General features: G+C 35.4%; 1 protein-coding gene across 1 annotated transcript in view; it reads right to left on the reverse strand.

Annotated features, from left to right (window-relative positions):
- The window catches only part of GFPT1 (glutamine--fructose-6-phosphate transaminase 1), a 58,079-nt gene that overhangs the window by 6,124 nt on the left and 25,370 nt on the right, over nt 1-26,585 (reverse strand). The window contains exons 6-17 of the mRNA XM_084901193.1: nt 26,188-26,322; nt 23,768-23,829; nt 23,304-23,383; nt 19,521-19,626; nt 16,252-16,415; nt 15,088-15,183; nt 13,417-13,514; nt 9,831-9,951; nt 9,042-9,199; nt 2,737-2,851; nt 1,731-1,858; nt 737-904 (exon numbers count right to left, since the gene is read on the reverse strand). Coding sequence (XP_084757319.1) covers nt 737-904; nt 1,731-1,858; nt 2,737-2,851; nt 9,042-9,199; nt 9,831-9,951; nt 13,417-13,514; nt 15,088-15,183; nt 16,252-16,415; nt 19,521-19,626; nt 23,304-23,383; nt 23,768-23,829; nt 26,188-26,322 — 1,431 coding nt within the window. The remainder of the gene's footprint in view (nt 1-736; nt 905-1,730; nt 1,859-2,736; nt 2,852-9,041; nt 9,200-9,830; nt 9,952-13,416; nt 13,515-15,087; nt 15,184-16,251; nt 16,416-19,520; nt 19,627-23,303; nt 23,384-23,767; nt 23,830-26,187; nt 26,323-26,585) is intronic.

The raw sequence follows: 26,585 nt of genomic DNA on the forward strand, positions 1-26,585 counted from the left end.
CACTGAGTGGCCAGATTATTATCCGTTAGAGATCAATAATCTGGCCACTCAGTGTAAGCCAAAAATGTATTTAATACACCTAACCTACCAAACATCTTAGATCAACCTAGCCTACCTTTAACATGATCAGAACACATATTAACCTACAGTTGAGAAAAATTATCTAACACAAAGGATATTTTATAACAAAATATTGAATATCTCATGTAATTTATTATGCGTGTTATTTCCATACCATTGTAAAGTCCAAAAATCCTAAGTCAAACCACCATAAGCCAGAGACCATCTGTACTTGAATTCAAGTCTGCCTGCCTTCAAAACCCAAGTTCATAACTACACTGTGAGTAGAGATTAATATCTTTTGAGATTTATAAATAAAGCCAAATGATCAGAGGAAAACTAAGTTAAGCACATCACCAGTAGTTTTAATATAAAATCTAGTTCCTCCTGAAAGACACATGTAAGAATATGTATTAAATTAAAATGGAGCAGCATAAGCTAATTAAAGAGGACAGGATTTGGAGAGCCAGACTTCGTTTTTGGTCATGATTCTGCCTGTTGTGAGATCTAAGAGCTGAGTCTTGTCAAAACTCTTGAGAATCTAATCCCTCAACATGTTTTATAAGCTATCTATTGGGCCCTGGTCTATTTCTTTAAATGTCATAAAATTCAATTAAGCTTTAATAGCCCAAGTCTTAGATTCCCCAAGGTGTCCTCACAGCAGCCTCTGACTTACCTGCCTAGCAATCACCTGCTGAAAAGCATTCTGACACTTGGCATAAGTGTGATCTCTCATGATGATCATGATGACAGGCATCAACTTGTCCACCAAAGCCAGAGGGCCGTGTTTCAGTTCCCCGGCGAGGATGCCTTCCGAGTGCATGTAAGTGATCTCTTTGATTTTCTAACAGAAAAGAACTAGATTAGTCTTCAGCATCTTTTTTAAAAACCCATTCTTAAGTAAATATTACACAAATATTAGATATCTGAAATTGCTATTTATCCAAAAGTATTAAAGGTCCACTGATCTATAAATATAGCCAATAGGCTAACAGATCATTGTTTCTATAGTATCTACAATGACTAGAAGTTTTAAAACCTACAAGGACTTTTTCAAGCATTATTTTAATTTAATTTTTTTTTTGTTAATCCTCACCTGAGTATATTTTTCCATTGCTTTTCAGAGAGTGGAAGGGGGTGGGGGAAGAGAGAGAGAAACATCGATGTGAGAGGGACACACATCGACTGATTGCCTCCCACACATGCTTCTACCAGGGGTGGGAAGCAAACCCCTAACCCAGTATGTGCCCTTGACAGGGAATCGAACCCAAGACCCTTTGGTGTGTGGGCCGACATCCTAACCAGAGCTTTTTCAACATTTTAGATTCTCATGAACATACTCATATTTCTTTGTAACTGTTTTTACTTGGTTAATGTTTGATCAGAATTAAATCTCACATTTAGAGAACTTAATCTTTATTTTAGTCATATCTGGACAACAAATTAACCAAAGTTACTTGCTAAACCCAAGCTATCATGCTAAAATGCACTCTTCTTGATTTTCACTTTTTCATTAAGTATAAATTGTTATACCTTCTCAGGGTAAACAAATCAGAAAGCATAAAAACAAAAGCACTTGTAAAAGTTTCACCTATTCCATTCAAACTAAAAGTATGATTATGTGTCAGGTCCATAAGTCAATAGAGTGAAATTGTAGTGAGAAGACTTACTAGAGCCCCTTCAAGACAAGTAGCATAATGATAGCCACGCCCCATTATTAAGACCGACTTCTGATGATAAAGTTCCGTGGCCAGTTTCTGAATTTCATCATCCATGCTCAGTACTTCTTTAATCAAATCTGTTAAGAAGTAACGTTAACAACATCTGTGAAAAAGGATATTTAACCAAACCAATATGAAAACAATAATATATTGATAGCAACTACAAAAGACCAGTGTTTCTATTCCCTTGTGAAATCAGAGAGGAATTTTTTTTTAATTTTTTTTAATATTTTTTTTTATTAAATTATTATTTTTGTACATATACCAATGCCCCCCCCTCCCGTACATACTCTCCCTCCCCAGAGTTTTGTGTCCATTGGTTGTACTTATATGCATGTATACAAGTCCTTCGGTTGATCTCTTATCTCCCCCAGATCTCCCCAACCTCCCCGCTGTAATTTGACAGTCTGCTTAGCTTCCTCAAAAAACTGAAAATGGAACTTCCATTTGACCCAGTAATTCCACTCCTAGGAATATATCCCAAGAAGCTAGAAACATCAATCAGAAAGAATATATGCACCCCTATGTTCATAGCAGCACAATTTACAATAGCTAGGATTTGGAAACAGCCTAGGTGCCCATCAGCAGATGACTGGATCCAAAAACTATGGTACATTTACACAATGGAATATTATGCAGCCATAAAAAAGAAAAAATTCTCATCGTTTGCAACCTGGATAGAATTGGAGAACATCATGCTGAGTGAAACAAGCCAGTCAATGAAAGAGAGACACCACATGACCTCACTTATTTATGGATGATAAAGAACATTATAAACTGAAGAACCAAAAGATAGATATAGAGACAGAGAGGAATTTTTAAATACGAAGGTGAAAAAGTAGGAAGATTTATTGACTAAACAGCTAGAAGCCACAATTTCAAGTACAAGAAGAAAATGACACCCATTACTGGCTCCCTTAGACAACAAAACGGTAGTATAAGAGCATCTTCGTACCAGGCAGCCGCTTTAATCCAAGCATGATCTCTTTGCGTCTCTCTTGCATGGAAATCTTGTCATCACACATCATAAGGGCAAACATCACAAGGGATACAAACTGGCTGGTGTAAGCCTAAAACACCACCAAAAAAAAAAAAAAAAAAGCAGTTGTATTTTAAGAACTTAAGAGTTTTTCATTTTAAAAATATGCAAATACCCATTGGTTTTATAAGCATTTTTTTTTTTTTTTTAATCTTCACTCAAGAACATATTACTGATTTTATGGAGGGGAAGGAAAAGGGGAAGGGAAGAAGAGCGAAGGGGAAGATGGAGGGAGGGAGAAAAACCTTGGTGTGAGAAACATCGATTGGTTGCCTAAATGCCAGTAAGGATGTGGAGAAAAAGGAATCCTAGTACACTAGGAATCCTAGTTGGAAGGAATGCAGACTGATACAACCACTATGCAAAATAGTGTGAAGTTTTCTCAAAAAATTAAAAATGGAACTGCTATTTAATCTATAGGGATAATTACATTAATAATATGCTATTTACTTTTATGAATACTGCCTTCTAATCTCTACAATGTTTTTCCTTTTTATATTGTTTAGAAAATTCTTAGTAGGTATAATTTTGTAACTTGCTTTTATTCTTAACATGATAAATACTTTCCCAAGACAGAATGCTTTCTTTCTTACTTACTAGTGTGTAATTATCTTAAGGAACTTTTTCCACCTCTTTAGGCCTCAGATGGCCCATCTGTTAAAAGTACACAATACTTACAAGATAATCATGAGAACAAATTACACAAGTATAAATCATTCAACATAATGTCTGGCATATAGGCTAAAAACAAACTTTTTATTGATGAAAGCTTGAACTTTAATTCAAAGAAATTTTTTCTTAAAACTAGACTTGTGAATATTTTAAAACTTGCAGTTATGCTGCCAAGACAATTTTTATCCCCATTAGCTGTATAGAAATGTAAGATATGACTGTTTTGTCACATTCCTTACAATATTGAGAATTATCCTTTTAACAAATTTTTTGCCATTGACTGATAGACAATGGACTCTTCCTCCTCCTTTACCATATATATCTTGAATCTAAAAAAATTAAGATTTTTATTCATGCTTGTTAGCCATTTATGTTTCTTCTTTTAAAGATTAACTTCATTGTTCTTCACTTATTTTCAACTTGTATGTTTGTGGTTTTTTGTTTTGTTTTTTTTCTTTTAAGTTGGTCGTGTCCTAGCCAATTTGGTTCAGTGGAGAGCGGGTCAGCCTTCGGACTGAAAGGTCCCAGGATTCAATTCTAGTCAAAAGCACATGCCTTGGTTGCAAGCTCGATCCCCAGAAGGGGGCATGCAGGAGGCAGCCAATCAGTGATTCTCTCTCGTCACTGATGTTTCTATCCCTCTCTCCTTCTCCCTTTTGCTCTGAAATCAATAAAAATAGATTCTTTAAAAAAGTTGATTGTAAGGTCTTTACTGTTATGTTTCAAATACTTTTCTCCAGTTTGGTCTAACCTTAATGGTGTTTACTGACACAAGATTTCATTTTTTTAAACTGTTATGTATACTTTTAAATTTAAAAAATTTAAGGGAGAGTGAGAGATAGAAACATCAATGATGAGAGAGAATCACTGATTGACTGCCTCCTGCATGCCCCCTACTAGGGATCCCTGACTGGAATCAAACCCGGGACCCTTCAGTCCACAGGCAGTCTATCTACCGAGTTAAACTAGCAGGGCCCATTTTATTTGACGTTTTCATTTCATTTTTAGACCACCTGAAATTAATTTTAGTACAAGGTGTTAACTTACGTTTTTCTATTTTTATAAATAAGCAACTTTTCCTTCATTTCAATTTCACCCCACCCTTTCTTTACTAGTTTGAGACATTCATTTGATGTACTGGAGTTATGTTACAGGACTATTGATTCTGTCTTACAGATCTGTCATTTTTTTTTACAAAATAATCTTCCCATCCAGAAATATGGTATTCCATCAATATGTGTTAGAAACTTAAAAGTCTATAAAGCAGTGGTTCTCAACCTTTTTAATGCCGTGACCCTTTAATACAGTTCCTCATGTTGTGGTGAGGAATCCCCCTCTAAATACACACATCTATATTATTTTTAAGTAGCCACTACTTAGAAAAGTATATAAAGAAAATATTTTTGTATATGCCGGCATGTCTTATATAAAGCACTAAGAAATATTTTACTTGATATTTTTGGGCTCTATACAGGTAGTCAATCATGTCAATTGCAACTAAGAATTTTATTTTCTCCTTTTCATTGTTTACTTATTTTTTCCTATTAAACTGGATGGAACTCCTACAACTGGGATAGCAAATATGTTTCAGAGAGCCAATCCTCAGTGAAACATCATGTTGAAAAAGATTCTAGTCTAAGGCCACCTTTTTTACTTCACAGTAATACAGATAAAATCCTAGGAAGATTCCAGAAAACACCTAAGGCCCTCTAAGATGAAGGTCCTGAAGCTTTCTGTTTTGCAGTTCCTTCATTCACTTTTCTCTATTATTTGACTACATTGCTTTATTGAGTTTCCTTTTTCTAACTTTTTAAAATACTTAATTCATTTTTTAAAGATAAGCATTTAATGCTATGAATTTACCTCTAATTATAAATTTGGACACACACTAAACTTTTACTCACAATGTTCATTATCATTATTTCTTCTAAGCCTTTTAAAATAGTAGTTCTGATATCATTTTAACTCAATAGTTATTTAGAGGAATGTTTTTATGTTTTAGGTATTTGAGGTTTTTACTGACACATTTATTATTAAATCACTAGGATTACTGTGGTGTGCCAGCTATAATGTTATCTACAACTTTAACTTTAGGAAATTTATGTTGACTTTTTTTGTGTGTGTGATGGATTATATGCTTTCTGTTACTCTTCTCTAGATAAGCAATCACTTCATTAGTGAAAATTTTCCTGTCAGAATATGGATAATGAGCCTCCAATATAACAAATCAGTCTACCAATGCTCCTCACCTTCCCAATAGTTCAATGAAATACCCTATTTCCTCTTACTAGACCTCCCAGCTATCAGCTGCTCAGATATTCCTCCACAAACAGCTACCTGTCCCTGTCTTGCTATGAGTTCTACTGATGCACTGGGATTTTTTTTCCTCCATAGCACTGAAGTAGAATTGTAGTTCTTTATCTCCAATCTAATGAGCACATCTATATTCTAAATTTCAGTTCATACTGAAATTTATTTTACAATACACCAATTAATCACAAATTGTATTTCCAGACAGAGGGAGAGACCCATATCTTAGACCCCTGGGATACCTAAGTTGTTTCCAATCGAAACTGATCAGATAATGAGCATTTCAGTTTCTCTATACCATAACTAAAAATGTTATTCTCTTGAGTAATGTTTCTTTGTTTGGACCTGAAACATCTAAACACTGGTTTCCAAGTACAAATATTAAACAGAATAATCTTAATGCACATATTTTTCCATTGAATCCCTTATCACAGCTTAATTTCAGTTTCATGTTTTTCATTTCCCCAATAACTACCAGAAAACCAATTATGAGAAAAATAAGTTATACCTCACATTTTGAATTTACTGAGGTTTGAAAGAATTTAACAGAAAAATGTTGACTCTCAACTTTTAAACTTGGTTTTACTTTTTACTCAGCCAAAAATAAAGTTATATTGGTTTTTTGGGTTTTTTTAATCAACAAAAGTCAGTACAGTGGTAAAATTCTAAACACCTGCAATAACATACAAAAATCACTGAACCTGTACATTTATACCCATTAGATGTATCAAATTATCTATGGTATGATATTATGAGAAAGTAATATCTTTCTAACCCTGACAGTTTCTCAGGCAAAGCTGGGAATTCATAACAAAGATTAGAGTATTCTTGTGCTAGCTCCATCACAAGGCCCCCAATGATGAGCCTCTTTGATCACCCATTAACATATTTGCCATTCAGAAATGGTCTATGACTAATCTTTTCAAGATTGTCTAAGGCTATTAAAGAACACAAAATTATTTTAGAATCCAATAAAAATTAAATGAGACTAAATTACCATACTTATTAATATCTTAAGGGAGTTATTTTATTAAACAAATTAAAGTATGTACTATAAAAAGATACTTATTTTCTTATGTAAGGTGTAACCACTAGGGGAAACTTTGTGAAGAGTACATGGTCTTCTCTGTACTGTCTCTACAACTTCCTATAAAACTAGTGATTTCAATATAAAAAGTTTTTCTTTTAAAAAAAGGACTTACAAAAAAAGAACCACGGATATAAATATCATGAATAAATCTCAAAAAATCTCATGTTAAATGAAAGAAGCCAGCTACAAAAGACGTATTTTATATAACTCCCTTTATAGGAACTTCCTAGAAAATGATATAACAAGAGAAGACAATAGTAGTTGCCTGAAGTTGAGGGGTAGAAAGGAGGATTGACTCTACCGGGGCAAAAAGAAACTTTTTCAAGTGAGTAGGTGTTCTAAAATTGGACTTAAGGGCCAAATTTACTAAAACTATACATTTAATAACTGGTGAGTGTTATTTACAGTATGAAATTATATTTCAATAAAGCTATAGAAAAAAGGTTAACAGTAAAATCTAGGTAATGGTATATGATTGTTAATGTAAAAAATTTTTAACTCTGCTATATGTTTGAAAATTATCGTTAACAAAATGTTGAGAAAAATTAGTCTTCATAAGCTATACAATTAGAAATTTTAAAAAGTTGTATTTCCCCTGGCAACTTACAGTTTAAGAAAGATTTAATAAAAAGTAAAGTCAACAAAACAGCGTCCATTCAGTTGACAGATGTACACATACCACATGAAACCCTTGTTTCACAATGTGTGGTGAATAAAAGGGCCCTGGGATTCCAATCCCCAATCAAAGCTGTCCAAAAATCCACAAGCTCCTGTTTAGAGCAGTTGGTTATTTATTCAGGCACAAACATCTTACATGTTTTAATTATCACACAGAAAATTCAGGTTTCAGCTTTCTATAAATTATAGTGTTGGCAGTATCCAAGTAACCAACAAACTCTCATCAGAGTTTTTACATAAGAATCACAAATTTTCCATACAAAAATTCTCCATGAGGTTCTTTAAAAGAAAAAAATATTTAAATGTGGTTATGTATGTTAATATAATCTTACAAACACCTTTAATTAGAATCAAATCCACCAATACCTAAGTATCTTACCAGATAATCAGCAAGAAATACTGAACTTAAGCAGAAAATTAGACAACTGAAATTCTGTAATCATACACTTTGCATTTATACACTAAGATTCCTATTTTTATTAACATATTTATGCATATCCCAATTTCAAAGAGCAAAGTAGTCTCAGTAGGCCTTAAAAAAAATGAGGGTGCTTTTAAATCTCCATGAATGTAGTATCTAAAGAGAAATAGACAGTTATATAATACTCATTTTTATTTAATTTCCAAATTCTATACCAAAGGTGTACTCCTCTTTAGAAGCTTTTAAAGGTAGTATGTATATTTTAGTACATTAGAAACTATAAATATGTAAATAAAATTTCAAAGATTATTAGAATTAAACTGAATGTTTCTAATCTGTTATTTTTCTATCTCCCTACTATACATAATAAAAGGGAACATTCTACTTATCTATGTACCTGGCATGAGGATATAAGTGATGAATGGGGACAGTAGCAGAGACCTTTTCAAAATGGACTTATGTTATACTAGAGACCCGATGCAGGAAATGTGTACAAGGGGCTCAGCCCTGGCAGCCCTGGCTTCGTCCAGAAGGTCGTCTGGAAGGATGTCTGGAAGGTTGTTCGGCTGTCCAGTCTAATCAGCATATTATGCTTTTATTATTATAGATATATTTGTCCTTTCAAATTCTTTTTTTTTTTTTAATATATATATATTTTATTGACTTTTTACAGAGAGAAAGGGAGAGAGATAGAGAGCTAGAAACGTCGATGAGAGAGAAACATCGACCAGCTGCCTCTTGCACACCCACTACTGGGTATGTGCCCTCAACCAACGTACATGCCCTTGACCGGAATCGAACCTGGGACCTTTCAGTCCGCAGACCGACGCTCTACCGCTGAGCCAAACCGGTTTCGGCTGTCCTTTCAAATTCCTAATATGGAGGTGATGAAGGGGACAAGTGTTTTATCTATTGTTGACTCTTAAGTCTTACAATAATTAGTAAACTGTGAGTTCTGTAATGGCTAACAAGTTAAATGCAAGATATGGATTAGTCTGTTTCACCAACACTATGGTTAAATAATTACATAAGAACTAAGTCAAAATTTACCTTTGTGCTGGCCACGCCAATCTCGGGTCCAGCATTAATGTGAACTCCACAATCTGTCTCCCTTGATATGGAACTGCCGACAGTGTTTGTGATCCCCACAGTTAAAGCTCCTCTCTCCTTGCAGTACCGAAGACCCATCAGGGTATCTGCTGTCTCACCTGTGTATAAAGGAAGACAAAAGTAGCACATACAGCATTTAATAGATCCTTTTTTAGATGTAAAAACAAAAAACTGACTACACTTTTTTTTTCCTTTCTTTTTTTTTTTTTAATATATTTTATTGATTTTACACAGTGAGGAATTGAGAGGGATAGAGAGTTAGAAACATCGATGAGAGAGAAACATCGACCAGCCGCCTCTTGCACCCCCACCCCCCACTAGGGATGTGCCAGCAACCAAGGTACATGCCCTTGACCGGAATCGAACCTGGGACCTTTCAGTCCGCAGGCCGATGCTCTTATCCACTGAGCCAAACCGGTTTCAGCAAACTGACTACACTTTTTGTCTTATTTGTCTTAAATGAAATTTAAATCATGCATTTAAAATAATAAATTAGCAAAACTTTAACAGTCTCCTACTTTTTAGGATCTTCTTTCTTTCTCTGTCTTTGAAAATTCAGCTCTTTGAGTTTAAACCATGTTTATTTTACTAATTCATTAAGATTCACATATCAAAATAAATCTCTATTTGCCATTTGCAATACCAGTTTATCTTTAAATATCAATTTTTGCCAAGATAATTTTTAGAAAGAATGACTTTCCTTTTGCCAAGTCTTTAAAATTAGCATACCTGACTGACTAATAAAAAAGCAAACGTCATCTCGAAAAACTGGCGTGTTTCTATCCAGGAAATCACTGGCTAGCTCCACCATAACTGGCAACTCAGTCAGCTCTTCGAGAACTTGACGTGTCTGTAAAGAAAAAATTATTTGGTCAAACAACTTTACTTCAAATACTCTTTTTCATTGGCCTTCTTTGGACTCAATGTATAGTTTTCACTTTTTCTGATTATAAAAATGAAACATGCACATTGTTAGAAAATATAAACAATACAGATTAAAGCACAAAAAAATAAAATAATCAAAATCTCACCATGCAGTGGAAAGCACATGTAGAAATGTTTAGAGAAACAGAAAAAACACTATTCTGAATTAGCTTGTATGTTATCTCTAACGTCCCAATTTTAGTCTTTAAATGACGATTCATAAAATACTAAATCAAAGAAATTCCAAGTAAGATAAACACCCAGTGAGAAATTAAACACTTCAAATACCATATATTCATAAGTAGTACCATTCAAAAAAAAAAAAATCAACACATTTCAGAAATCTAGTTTTGAAAAAAAGCCCATTACCTTCAAATTTGGTAGTATGGAAGGTAAAGTAGGAGGTAGTATGCTTCTGCTCAGAGAGGACCTTAAAATTCACTTTAATTAAATTCCTTTTACTCTAAACATCAGAAAGTTAAAAACATTGGGAAAGTAAAATTTTAGGCAGCAAAAATTTTAGGCCCTTCAGTTGCATACATTTAGTTGCTTTATTAATACCTATGTAGATCACCTACTATTTTTTTAATATATATATTTTTTATTTTTTTACAGAGAGGAAGGGAGAGGGATAGAGAGCTAGAAACATCGATGAGAGAGAAACATCAATCAGCTGCCTCCTGCACACCCCCTACTGGGAATGTACCCGCAACCAAGATACATGCCCTTGACCGGAATCAAACCTGGGACCCTTCAGTCCACAGACCGACGCCCTATCCACTGAGCCAAACCGATTGGGGCAGATCACCTACTTATTTAGGTAAGTGGCCCTGCGCATCTCTGCCCCATCTCTGCATTTCTCCTCCTTCACAGAAATGAAAAACTCTAAGGTTTCCTTACTTCATATTCCTTCAACTTTCTTGTCACAAATGTGAACTAAATCATTTTCTATAACTTTGGATTGGCACTTTTTAAAAAATGTTATAACATCATGCACAGAAAGTCTTCAAGGTTAAAATGTTCCTACTTTTAACTAACTTTATTCCATTGATGCATTTAATTTACTAATTTTACATAAATTACTGACACTAAAATGCTAAATATTTCCCCTCAAACATAAATCAAACTTTCCTGTCCCAGTTTACAATGTAAATGTTATACTGGAATTATACTCTTCAAAACTAAAAGAGAAAGATACAAATCTGGCAACTTACCAAATATTTAAAAACTAGAGGCTTGGTGCACAGATTCATTTACTGGTGAGGTCCAACATACCAGGGCACAATTGATTGGTGCCAGGGAGGGACCAAGAGAGGGCTCCAGGACATGTCTGGCCCATCTCACCCAGTCCCAATCAACTGGACCCCAGCAGTAAGCTAACCTATCAGTCAGAGCGTCCACCCCCTGGTATCAGTGTGCATCATAGCTACCGGTTGAACAGTTGCTTAGGCTATATATATATATATATATATATATATATATATATATATGTGTGTGTGTGTGTGTATATAAAGATAATATACCTCAGAAAGTAATCTGAAGGTGTATCTGTGCTAATAAATGGTTTGATCTTTCAATAGAAGGAACTCTTTAGAAATAGACAGAATGACATATTTTCATCATAAGAGACTAACTTAATGTTAAATTCCATTGCATGCCACTGGAAAAACACAGAGACAATAAACATTTTTAAAAGCAATTTATACAGTGAGTCCTCAGGCTACATCGGACTTGATGTACATCATTTTGTGGTTACATTGCCATCTCCCATTTATTTATTAAAAAAAAAAAAAAAAATTCTGTCATTTCGCTTCATTACTGCATGAGTGTCATGGGTTCCAACTTACGGCGAAAATTGTGTTACGTCATGCCATAGGAACGGATCTCTGACATAACCCGAGGACCTACTGTACTTAGAATGATTTTAGTTAATTGTTACTGTTCAGGATACACAGTATATACTAAAAAAGCAATTACGCAAATGTGTCATTCACATTTGACACCACCAAAAACAAAAACCTATATAGAATTAATGACATTATTTTGTATGATAAACCATGAGATTGCTAATGTTAGTTAACTATAGTAGTTTCAGCATCCACAAAAACAAAAAATAGCCCTAACTGGTTTGGCTATGTTTTGTTTCTTTGTGGATAGAGCATCAACCTGCAGACTTAAGGGTCCTGGTTTCCATCCCAGTCAAGAGCACATGCCCAGGTTGCAGACTCAATCCCCAAAAGGGGGTGTGCAGGAGGCGCCGATCAATGATTCTCTCATCATTGATGTTTCTCTCTATATATATTTAAAAATAGCTTAAATCTTCTCAAATTTCAGAGTTAGGAAAGCTTAACAGAACATATAACTTCTGCCCCACAGTTCAAATTTAGCATTAGATACAACATTTACTCAAATTTTTAATTTCTGAATGGGTTTATTCAGTAATAGATCTAAACCACCACTAAATTAACCAATCCCTTAATTTATACTATTATCTTTAATTCACTCTTTCTTTCCCATACTCAAAACCATCACTTTTTTACAATTCTTCCCTTTGATACTGCAGCCTTTCCTTTTTAGGACTATGTAATTTCTTTTTTAAGAGAAGAGTAAAGTCTGTTGAAATTCAAGGACTGGGTGATTAGCTAGTTTTAAACCACTAAATTACTGGCTCCCGCAGGTGTAAACAAATATTTATGCCCAGCAAATAAAAAATTACTATGTCATGAACTTTAAGAATCATCCTAAAAATAGCAACTGAGTATGAAAGGATCTTCTGTACTATGGAAGCTGACATCAGCAGCAAATAAACTACACATGGATATGATTTATTGGACTAAAAGACTGTTATATTCCTATGCTTCTGCACTGACAACAACACACTGCTTTAATATAAAATTTCAGCTTCCAAAGTAACAGTTTAAAGAACGAAGTCTGACATAAGGCAGACTTTCTTTCTCTGTAGAAACCTGCCTGCCAAGTAAAATCCTGGTGAGGTTCACACATGGTACCAGCCTCTGTCTGGGGTAAGTGAACAATGAGAAGCAAAACTCAATGGCTGCTCTTGTAGAAGTAGGCATGTGCACTAGACCACAAGGTTAAGATGGTGCAAAAACTTTCCCTCTCTTTGCCTTTCACTAACAAAGTCATTTGCAGGCATTCTACCTGTACGTCTAAGATCCTTTTTCAAGAAGATCTTCTATTAATAAATAATTCCAAGGATCTATTAATATTTCTGCCCCCAACCTTCTTGATTTGTCATGCAAACTGAAAAGATAACATGATGATTTAACCAAGAATAGTTTTATATGGTATGCTAATGGAAGTACTATTTTTCTGCAGATATATTCTGATACCAAACATATTACAATTAAGATTTTAAGAAGCTACTTACAGCTACACCAGCATGATAACTTGTTCCACAAGCAATAAGAATCAGACGCCGGCACCTCTGGATCTCCTTAATGTGATCCTTCAAACCACCCAAATTCACTGAAATAAAAGTTCATGTATATAATTATTCAGGAAAGAACTATATGAAATAAGCAATCATTTTTCATAAGCGCCCACCAGGAAGCAACAGAATTTTAAGGAATTCGTATTCTTCTTCTGAGGAGCCCTTGTAGAAGTAGGCATGTGCACTCTCCACTGAGCCAAACTGGCTAGGGCTTCTCTCAGTCTTTTCCATCTCATTCACCTACTGTCAGAGTCATCCCCATTGCTCCTATCCCTTCTGCACATCCACTACACCAGCAAGTCTTAGGTGCTCCACCTTCAAATCATACCTCTACTACCATCACCCCAGTCCAACATTTCTCCCCTGGATGAGACCAACATTCTAACTATTCTCCCTTCAGTTTTCCACTTCCTAGAGCTTGTTCTCCACACACAGCCAAAATAACCTTTTAAAGTGATTCTTTAAAAACATGAATCTGATATTAAAATCCTCTTGAGGAGTCTGTCCTCCTTCTGTATATATAAACTTCTAAGAGTACCTTGACTGTGAACCCTTCTACACAAAGCTGGTTTTCTACCTGTGAGAAATTTTCATTCAAGGATCATTCAAGTATTGAACTAATATTTACTGAGCACCCAGCAAGCGAACACACTGTCCAAGGCGACCAGAGCTCTCAGGCAGTTGAGTCTGGCTGAGGAGACAGATGTGCACAGCCGGGAAGCATCCTCCTACATCCTACACACCATCCATCTGCCTATTTTGTCCCTGTTCTTCATCTCCCCACCATTTTTTCGACCTTAATAAGCTAAAATATGGAACCAAGGTATATGTTTTTACTTTTTATCTTTTTGAATAATTTTATGTTCTTCATTTTATAATATTTCTTTATTTTAAAAATTAATAAAGTGGGAAATGAAACAACAAAAAGGTTCCCTGGTTTCCCAAATATCTCAGTACAGAATTCAAACCCCTTATTATTGCCTTCAGGTTTCTACATGCCCTGTCTCCTGCTTAACTCTAACCTAATCTCCTCATACTTCCCCTCTCACCCATGCCACACCAGCCAAATTGACCCTCTGGCTGTTCCCACACTAAACCAAGCCTGTTTGTGTACTTTTGCCTACAATGTTATTCCACAGACCTCGGCGTGTAGCAAAAATGTTTGGGAAGAAAGGAAATAACACTAAGATGTTGGGTAAAGGTTGCACAAAGGCAAATCAGTTTGGACACGACTCAGTATAAAAGCAGACAGGCTGTCAAAGAGACTTGTATTTCAGATTACGATCAAGAATGACAGGGTTGCCCCGCCAGTGAAGCTCAGTGGTTGAGTGTCAACCTGTGAACCAGGAAGTCATGATTCGATTCCCAGTCAGGTCACATGCCCAGGTTTCGGACTCGATGTGTGGGGCGTGCAAGAGGCAGCCGATCAATGATCCTCTCTCATCTGTCTCTTCCTCTCCAAAATCAGTACAAATATATTAATCAAACAACAAAAAAGATGACTGGTAGCCATATATTCTATAATGCTATCAAAGTCAATAAACTTTCAGGCTGTCAATGCCAACCCCCACAGACTTTGAAATAAAAAAATAATTCATATGTAATTACCAGTATAGTCATCAAAGTTGACTCTTCCTCTCATTGTGTTCACAACTGACTCTGGCTGTTCAAAAATTTCCTTCTGCATAAATGAACTGAAGTTTCCTAAAGGAATATAAATTATATCATTGAAAAAAATAAACAGGCCAAAGAATAACAAATTTGTACAAAACTAAAAATCTATCTCCTTTGACATAATCTTAGTAAATGAAATGAAATGAAATGAAATGAAATGTTTCATTTCAATAGAGGACAATGCTCATATATGACATTCTACCCTACCCTGAAGAAAAATGAACAAAGAGAAAGAATCATGTAAAATATGCAGTTACAGTAAACAGAGGAGTGGGGCAAGCTTAAGTTTTGGATTCAAACCTAGGTTTGAATCAATGATATTATTAGCTAAGTGACCCTGGGGAAATACCTTAATCTGTAAAATAAGAATAGCAGCTATTTCATAGCATTGTAGTATAGACATATACAGTAAAGACTTGAAACATAGTTGCTACATAATAAATGTTAGTTTTTATTCCCACTACAACCCCACCAAAAAGGAGAATAAAAGCCATAATCACAATAATTATCTATTCTATAATAATAAAAGCATAATATGCTAATTAGATGCCCGGGTCCCGGGTGCCAGAGGGGAGCCAGTGCCAGCAGCCAGGGGAAGGAAGGCCTACTCGTGCACAAATTTCAGGCATCAGGCCTCTAGTAATAGATAAGAGCAGCAAACATTACGAAGAGTTCATTAAGTGAGTCAGGCACTATTCTAAGGGCTTTACATATATTAGCTGTCTTAATCCTAATTGAGGTAGAACCTATTATCCCCAATTTATATATAAGAAAACTGAAGCACAGGAAGAATAAGAAAGGAATAAAGAACAGAAAACAAACTATGTTTATAAAGCATCTTAAAAATTTTAAGTACTATTTAAATCATCTCTTTTTAATGTTAGAAAAAAACAAACAAACATGGATTAGTTGAAGGAGAAGTATTATAAAACTAACAGATAATTTCTTCAGAGAATCATTTCTTTCCTGGGGCTATCCCTTCACTAATCATGTGGACAATTTCACTCAGCACTGTTATCAGATTTCTACACTAGGACAGGAAGTAGAATGTACCCTTTCCAATAAGGATACTAAGCTATAACATGATAAAACTTTCACCCTTCATGATCTGCTGGAGTTCCATCCGGAGGGTTTGCACAGCTCTTCCGGGATGATCCCCTGCAGTTCGTTTAATTCGATGGATAGAAAGACGGCCATCTACCACCGCTGCTACGTCATCATCTTCAAGAAAGATGACGCGATTGGTATGTTCTATGACAGCACTATAAAACATTCAAAGAGATATTACAATCAATAATCAAGGATGATTATTAAAACTATCATTAGGAGCCGAAATCGGTTTGGCTCAGCAGTAGAGCATCGGTCTGCGGACTGAAAGATCCCAGGTTCGATTCCGGTTAAGGTCATGTACATTGGTTGCAGGCACATCCCCGGTAGGGGGTGTGCAGGAGGCGGCTGGTTGATGTTTCTCTCTCATTGACGTTTCTAGCTCTCTATCTCTCTCCCTTCCACTCTCTGTAAAAAATTAATAAAATATATTTTTTTAAAACTATCATTAGGACACAAACATCAAATTTAAATACAAACTCAGATTTTTAATTATTTCCTACAACTTTTGTGGTATCATACTTTATTAGTACAATTTCAGTAATCCTATATAATAAAACCCTAATATGCAAATCAACCAAATGGCACAATAAACAGTTGCTATGATGTGTACTGACCACCGGGGGGCGGGGGGCAGACACTCAACGCAGAAGCTGCCCCCAGCCCATAGGCCCCAACCAGGGGTGACAGGAAGTGGACCAGCGAGCTGGGAGAGCCAGGCCAGCCAAGGTGGGTGCCAGTGTGTGTGTGGAGGGCCCATCACCCCACTGGTTGCCCCGCAGATCAGCCCTGATTGCCAGCCAGGCCTAGGAACCCTACCCATGTATGAATTTCATGTGCCAGGCCTCTAGTATTATTATACTTGAAATCCTTTTTTTCTTCAAATATTAGTGTTTATTGCATATAACATTATTATATTTAAAAGATAAATTTTTAAAAAAGAGAAAAAAAAATACAAACTCTATCATCCTGCAATATTTCTGATATCTTTCTGGTTATTGAGGGAAGTCAGGGTGAAGGGTGGTCGCTGTGGACAATGATTAGAAGGATCTCTATGCAGCAACTTAAACCAAATTAGATTAGATCTGAAAGAGAGCATGGTTGTTTCTTCCTCATTTTATCCATCACCAAGTACTCCGATTTTAACTTCTAAGTATTTCTCAAAGCTTCTATGTCCACCACCACAAACCAATTCAAGCTATAATCAATTCAGTTATCTTTTCTGAATTACTATAGCAACCTCCTAACTTGTCCACCCACATTCCCTCTAATCTTCCTCCATCCACTGTCCATTTCTACTAAAATGGATATCAAAAGGCAACTCTAATCAGGATTTCTCCCTGCATGACTGCTTCCCTTTGGCTCTCAGGAAATCAACAAAATGCATAACTGTGACCCCTACCCACCTCCTCTAGCCTCACTTCCCCCCTCTATTCCAGCCCAAACTCCCACCCATCCCAAACTCTCACAGGCTGATCAATCTGCAGAGAATGAATGTTCTTTCCTCCATCTCTTCACCTATTTAACTCCTATTATCTCCTTATTTCTCATTTCAAGCATCATTCCTTTAAAGAAATTTACTCATGAGGGTAAGTCACTTGTTATAACATTCTGTAACTCTCACCACAGCTGGAATTCTACACTTGTGTGACTATTGATTAAAATCTGTCTTTATTAAGAAAGAGCTCCTTGTCCTAGCCAGTTTGGCTCCGCAGATAGAGCATCAACCTGCAGACTGAAGGGTCCCCAGTTTGATTCTGGTCAAGAGCACATGCCTGGATTGCAGGCTCGATCCCCAGTAGGGAGCATGTAGGAGGCAGTCAATCAATGATTCTCTCTCATCACTGATATTTCTGTCTCTCTCCCCCTCACCCTTCCTTTCTGAAATCAATAAAAATATGTAAAAATAAAAAAGATTATTATTTGATGACAAGTAATATTTTTTACTCACCATTATCTCCTAAGCAGAGTAGATGCTTTGCTAGTGTGCAGTTAAGACCATATGAGTGAATGAGTAAAAAAAGGCTGAGATGTTTCTGCAACCTCATTTATTTAAGCTATAGCTGTCAACTATGTAACAAACCTACTTAATGGCAGCAATGACACATCTTAGTACGGACTACACACCTATAAAAATTAGAACACATTAAAGCTTGAAGCTTGTTTTCCCACTTAGATAATAAATTCTCTACAGTCCCAAATTCCATCAGTTTTCACTTTTAGATCTCCCTAGTTTCAGGCACAATGAATGACTCAAATTCTTGTTAGCAATTTGAATGATTCCATTGTATATCCATTACTAGAGGCCCAGGGCATGAATTTGTGCACAGGTGGGGGCCAACCCCAATTGCGGCCGATCAGGCAGGGCTGGTGAGAGGTAGGCAATACAGGAGGTTGGCCAGCCAGTCCCGGCCAAGATCAAGGTGTTGGGGGGGGTCAGTTGGGGAAGGCCAGCTGGGGGAAAGAGCCACAGGCAGTTGGCCAGTGGGCCCTGCCCCATGGTCGAACTCCCAGTCAAGGGGACAATTTGCATATTGGCCTTTTATTATATAGGATTATTAGTATTTCATTTATAAATGCATCTAAGCATCCCACTGCATTTTCTTACATAGTCTCTAATACTATTTCCTTTGTAAAATTGATTACGTTGCCAATTACTTCTGAATTAAAAAGATAAACGTCTACATTAGACTAAAAGTAAAATGGTTTAGTAACTTTCCTATAATTGGTGGGATACTAAACTATTCACACTCTAATCTAAAATCTCTCATCCTACCCTGGCTGAGTAGCTCAGTTGGTTACAGTATTGTCCCAATATGCCAAGGTTGTGGGTTCAATCCCCAGTCAGAGCACATATAAGAGACAACTAATAAATGCATAAATAAATGGAACAACAAATCAATGTGTGTGTTTTTTTCTCTCTCTCAAATCAATGAATAATAAATTTTTAAAAATCTCTCCTTCCTATAAAACCTAGATAAGGCTCCTAAAAAAGGAGGGGGAAAAAATACATGAGCTCAGGATAAATACAATGGAACATGTCTCAGGGTTTATTATCCTTTCTTTATTGATCTATGTGCTTTGAATTGAAAGAAAATGTGTTCTTAGAACCCATCTCCAAGAAAAGGTCACCTTCACTTTCTTAATTAACAAAGGTCTCTTGTACAACATGACCACATTTATACAAAATGACTTTCTGGTTTCCTGTAGCATCACAAGTTTCACTACAAATTCTCTTTGAATCAACTAAGGGAACTCACCTTGCATCGGAAGCAAAGTAATATTCCACCGCTTTTTCCTCAACAGGGAAAAGGCAAGTTGTGCTGTCCACACGAGAGAGATTGCAGCTTCCTTTCTTATCTTTGCCTAGAGCGCAGAGTTAATAAATAGGCATGTAGAAAACTAGGGCCAATATAAAAATATACATAATTTTCTAGAAAAATCAACAAAACACCATAGCAACACAAAGTAATTTCAGCAACTTTAAATGTTGAAAAAAAGTTCATTTATTTCCATGCAAGAAGGAAAAAAAAGCATGTACAGTGAAATAGCAACTATCAAAAAAAGTGTGGCAGATAACTGTGCTACAATAGAAATGCTTTTAATCTTTCTTTTCCATGTAAAAATCAAAATACTTTATTAATATCACTCGTTTCTAATAAAGCATATGTATATGGAATTAATGCATATAAGCTTGTGTAAACTTATCATGAAATTACATTTAAAATACCAAAACTGTGTAATAAATAATAAAGACAAGTGGTATAGTAATTTTTGTTATCTCATAACAAAACTTCTCTAGATTTTAATAATAATTTTGTGCCCTGCTGGTGTGGGTCAGCGGCTGAGCATCGGCTCATGCACTGAGAGGTTCGGTTCGATTCCCACTCAAGGCACATGCCTGGATTGTGGGCTCGTTCCACAGAGTGGGGTTTGCAGAAGGCAGCCAATTCTCTCTCATAGATGTTTCTATCTTTTTTTTTTTTCCTTTCTCTCTCTCTCCCTTCTTCTATCTCTAAAATCAATATCTTTAAAAATCAGATTTTTAAAAATAAAAAACAAAATTTTTTTAAAAATAGTAAATTGAAGAAAAAAAAATAGTAAATTGGCCTAACAAATCAAGATATAGTATCTACTAACTGTAATTTAAAAACAAAACAAAGATACTTAAAACTCTAACAAATAAGGAATGAAAATATTATAAACCCAGAACCTCTTCTTTCTTAAAATTGAGTTTTCTAATATTTAAATTCGAAAAAATGAGAAATGGCCCATTTGCACTGACAATATCCTCTTAAATTCTAGCACTTTATAATTTTGGCATTTCTACTTAATTCGTCAATTATTGATGAGGACTTATTTTTCCTTTTTTGCCCATTCACAAGTAAAGTCAAAACTGGAAAGCATACTGAAATTTGACAAATTATCAAATATGTTTTTTAATCTATTAATTGAAAGCTATACAAATGTCAGAGACAAAAGAACACCTTTCTCCAAAATCAGGACATAGTAACCGTATAACCTACGGACACAATGACCAGACAACATCATAAATATACTTGTAAAAATTCATATTGTGTTAACTCTCTAAAATGCATGCCTATAAAGACTTGGAAGTAATTATTCTTAGAATCACACATCCAAAGTTCTTCATGATCCATGATTACTTGGTGAGGTTTAGGTATGAACAAATAGCTCTTCCCACCCAAATTCAATAGCAGAAATGACACTGCACTTCAAAAAATGAGTATTAGGTAATATCCTAGAAAAGATAACACTCAAGATAGATAAAACAGATCAGTGTCTGCCAGAGGCTGGGAATGGGGACCAGGGTTGACTACAAAATGGCAATGGGAGGAAACTTTTTGGGGGATGGAATTTTTCTATATCTTGACTGTGGTGGTGGTTATTGTCTTTTAAAAAGCAAATCAAGCCGTAGCCAGTTTGGCTCAGTAGTAGAGCATCAGCCTGCAATTCCAGCCAAGGGCACATGCCTGGGTTGTGGGCTTGACTCCCAGTGGAGGGTATGCAGGAAACAGTTGATCAATGATTTTCTCTCATCATTGATGTTTCTCTCTCTCTCTCCCTCTCCCTTCCTCTCTGAAATCAATAAAAAATATATTTAAAAATAATAATAAAAAGTGAATCAAGAAATAGGTAAAATGAGTCCTGACCAGTGTGGCTCATTTGGTTGAGCATTGTCCCATGCACGGAGAGGTCACCAGTTAGATTCCTGGTGGGGGCAAACACCCAGGTTTCAGGTTCGATCCCCAGTCGGGGGCATGCAGAAACAGCTGATCAATGTTTCTCTCTCCCTCTCCCTTCTTATCTCTAAAATCAATAAAAACATCTTTAAAAAAAAAAAATAGGTAAAATGATAGCCTAGTACCTACATTTTTTTTAAATAAACACAACCAGCTTTGGTTATAAATTGCACTAAGGAAGCCAAGTTTCACTATACATGTTCTTTCTCCAAATACTGGTTATTTCAGTCTTCAAGTAACAAGGTATAATTACAATATTTAGAAGTTAAGGTATCATTGCCAATTTAAATGAAAAGAACATTACTTAATACCTATATGACTCTTAAATATAAAACGTCTTTCTATATCCTCTCATCCTGATTTCATTTAAATGGATTACAATCATCATCCACTTTATTTTGTCACCTGGAGAAAACAATAAAAGCCTAAAAGCCAATTTAGGGTTCTCATCTTTACACAGCCTCTTCAATAAGAGGACTACTTTTAAAATTAAACTCTGTTGAGCAGCACACTCTCTACCTACTAGGAGCTAGAGAGGTAAAGGTTACTAAAATATAAAAAAGATCTATCCCGTGATAAATGTTTTATCCAATTTCTTAAAACCTTAGCCAATGTTTTCCTATTGTTTCTAAAAGCAGCTTAAAACAATGTAGAAGGTAATATATAAGTAATGTATACCCAACAGAATTATTAACAGAAATCTGGAACACTGGATCCAAAATTTGTACTCTCACTGGCAGGCTAGTTTTTCTTCAGAAAAGGGAAGGAGGGTGATAAGAAAGACAAAAAATTCTAACATCTCAGAACTTTTATTTGGTACAGATATAATAGTGAAAGCAGTTACAATCTAAAGATGAATAGATTTAGAGTATCTTGCTAAATTTTTTCAAGAAATCAAGAATTATACATTAATAACATAGGTTCTAATTTCCTAAATTTACTTTTAGTAAAAAGCAAATGGAAAGAACACATCTTTTTTAAAATCTAATTATGTCAATAAATGTTCCAGAGTTTATATAGCTAAAAAAGCCTTATAAAAAATTCAAACTTATTAAAAAAGGACAATTCCAAATCCAAACAAAGCCAATCAAGATATGGAATGTAAATCTAAAAGAAAAATGTCATGCATAAAATAAAAAAAATTAAAACCAACTATGTCAGTTAAAAATTAGGCAGAATTATTCAAGTTACAACTAAGTCCAATCTATAGTAGTCTAGAACACAATGCTCTTTTCCCCATCTTGGCATCTTAGTTAGAATATGGTATCCTACATGATTTTAATTTAAAACAAAGGAAAAAAGCTATTTTTTTTTTCGAGAAACGAATTACTAAAAGCAGTTTCTAAATGCCAAAAGCAGACAGACAAAATATACTCTGCAAATTAGAAAAATGTTAAAATATGTTTCCCCATAAAATAAGCACATTTTTAGAGGCCCAGCACATTCATTCACTCCAAGAACAAAGAATTAGTAAAGAATGAACAAAACAGGGTAAGATTCCTCCCCACCCATGCAGTGCATTTCCCACCTCTTTCTCCCTGTGATCCCCACCGTGTGAATTTTGATCCAATCTGAGTCCTAGCTATGGATATACAACAGAAAAAAATTCTACTTGTCAGAGAAATCACAAAACAAATACTTTCCATGTCTAGACAGAACTATATATGAGTGGACGTGACCAAAGAGGCAATTATTTCAATTTAAGGAAAACAATTCTTTATATTTACTGCATTCAATTTATACATTCTACCCATGGCGTGATGTAGGAACAGTTTTTACCTGTTCTGTAGAGTACTGGAATGTGATCAGTAGAGAGTTTATGTTCACTTCGTACACCAATCAACAGAGGGCTACCTCGTCTGTTAATACAAAATTAAACCATTTTTATAAACCACACATTAATGATATAAAATTTAAATGTGATGACAGAACACTCTTCAAATAAGTTTAAATTCTCCCTCCAAGCTCAACTTCAGATATAACAACAGATCAATATAAACAGAATTTTTAAAAAAATATTCATAACAGAGCTAGACAAATCTGACCCACAGAACAGGTCTGTCAATTTTTATTGGAACACAGCCATGACCCTTCTTTTACATACTTTCTAAGGCAACTTTCATACTACAAGAGCAAAACTGAGTAGTTGCTATACAAGCCTTTATAGTATACAGAGAATAAACTTACAATTCAAAAGTTTCAAAATACATATAATTATTAGGCATTATTAAATTTATACATACCTTGTGCCAACTGCTTGGCCAGGAAAATGAACACTTTTAAATACAAGTGCAAAAGCACCTTCCTATAGAGGGATAAAAACAAGTCAGCAATACATATGATAATCAATTATCAAATGTGAAATGTCTAATACATACTGGCTTTACTACAGAAACTTTTTGTTTACATAACCACTTTTTGCACTAGTTTATAAATGAGTCTAAATTTTAGGCAGACACTTCCTCTTGAGCTTTGGTGTATCAAAGATCCACTTTTTAAACAAGCTTACTCTTAAAATAGGCTCAAGAGATAATAGCTCCAAAACAGACCATTTTAATGGAAAGAACACATCCTTTTATTTTTTTTTTCTTGGTCTAATTATATCAACAAAATGTTCCTGAGTTTTTATAGCTGCAAGTCCTATAAAAAAATTCAAGCATACTACCAATGTTTCTCAACAAATAAATCATATCTCCCATACTATATATTAATAAAGGGAAGATAGAATTAAGAAAGGACCCAAGTTCAATACCCAAAGCCCATTTTATACCACTGTTAACTTACACTCTTTTTTACCTTGATATTGCAGATAAATATATACAATCACAATTATTAACATGCACATCATACCACCCCCTCTACCCAACTTCCTCAAGGACAGGGCCTAAAGAAATCAAGAATGAATAAAAGAGGAACCTGAGGTAGGAGAGGGAAGAAAACACCATAGAACACAAACTAGGTTATACAGTGATAGAAACAAGATAAGACTGGGAAGGCACACTACTCTGCATGAGGGGCAAAGGGAAGGAATGGACCTCTATTTTCTCTATCTTTCTGTCTCCTCCTTTACTGTACACATCATAAGGGTGGGAAGTGAGGGTTGGACCTTCACTGAGAAGTATGGGGCTTTTAAATGGGAAAGCTAAGTTATGAGTGGGGAAGCGAGGGTAGAAATCACTATGCATTTTGACTTTTGTGGATCTTTAATTTTTATTAATTAAAATACTTTTCTATAGAAGCACAGAGCAGGCTGCCTCTCAGACATGGCTGGAAACTTTTGCGGGAACTTGAGGGTCTGCTGAATCAAGTGATGAAGGCTTAGATCTGGATGTGTTGAGTTAGTATAGCGCTGGGGTATTGATCTGTGAGTACCTTGTGTGGGGCCTGGATGAGGTTGGTTGACCTATTTGGAAATGTCTTTTGAGTGAAGTGTATCATTGGGCATGTGGAGGTATTATTGATATGAGAAAATGCTAAGTAACGGATTTACTGTCTGAAAAGGGATTTACTATCGGGGAAAGGGAGGGAGGAAGAGACTAAACATAAACTGTGTGCACCTATGGATGAGGACAATGGGGGATGGGGAGGGGGCGGAGGGTGGGGTGGGAACCTGGTGGAGGGGGGAAGAAATGAGGAACCTTTGTAATAATATGAACAATAAAGATTAAAAAAAAAAAAAAAAAAAAAAAAGCACAGAGCCAAGGAAAAGTCCCCATAAGAAAAAATAAGAAGTTGACTAGACTGACTCAGAGACAAGAAAACATTATCCCAGAATAAAAAGTATACATTTCACTGAACTAACCTGACAGGAAGCAAGAAAATGATGAGACCATGCTTATGTATACTGTATGCATGTTTGTGTGTGCTATGTATGGGTTTGTGTGTGTGTGCATGCATACTCTTTGGACAAACTAATTTTAGGTTACTTTTTTTTTTTTTTAATTTAACTTTGTATGCATTTTTTTAAAATATATTTTATTGATTTTTTACAGAGAGGAGGAGAAAAGGATAGAGAGCTAGAAATGTCGATGAGAGAGAAACACCGACCAGCTGCCTCCTGCACACCCCTTACTGGGGATGTGCCCGCAACCAATGTACATGCCCCTGACTGGAATCGAACCTGGGACCTTTCAGTCCGCAGACTGACGCTCTACCACTGAGCCAAACCAGTTTCGGTGAAAGAAGTAGACTTTTAAGTGTGTAGGAAAGGAGGGTTCAACAGTGAAACAACAAGCCCTCTAAATTATTCAGGTTGGAAAGTTATATATGGAAAGTAAAAGCCAAAAATATTTTTAAATTAGCATAGTTCCTGCTTCTCAAATTTAATTTTAAGGACATATTATATATATAAAAAAAGACATATGATTAATGTTTGCAATAATTATCTTTAAAAGGGTGGTTTAAAGACTGTTGGTTGCCAGGGGTAAGGGAGGTTGGGGTGAAAGAGGTAAAGGGATTAAGAAGTACAGACTGGCAGCTACAAAATAGTCCCAGGGAGTAAAGTACAGCACAGGGAATATAGTCAATAATATTGTAATAATTATGCATGGTGCAGGTGGGTACTGGAAATATCAGAGGAACACTTTGTGAAGTATATTTCCCAACCATTACTGAGTGAAAACTGTGATTAAAAAATATATTTTTTTAAAGTGTTGTTTAATACCAATTGTTGAATAACTCTCTCCACCAAGGTAGTGAAACTGGTATCTTGACTTTCCCGATTGTCATACATGTACTTAACAAGCTTGGCGATTGTTTCTGTGTCTGTTTCAGATTCAAAGTCATAGCCTTTACTTTCCTGTAATTAGAAAGAAAAAAAAATTGACACATTTAAGGAAATATTCATCATCTCCAAATCTTATCTACAGAATTTTTTCCTCAAAAATCTCATTAATCAATTTCTAATTCTTTTGACCACCACACCCCATTACCCACTGTTCAAAATTAAGATAACAGGAGGAAAGTCAAGATGGTGGCATAGGTAAACACAGCACTCACCTCCTCCCACAACCACATCAAAATTACAACTAAACTACAGAATAACCACCTGAAATCTGACTG

Source organism: Pipistrellus hanaki, assembly GCF_964339955.1.
Source record: "Pipistrellus hanaki genome assembly, chromosome: 12".
NCBI lineage: Eukaryota > Metazoa > Chordata > Mammalia > Chiroptera > Vespertilionidae > Pipistrellus > Pipistrellus hanaki.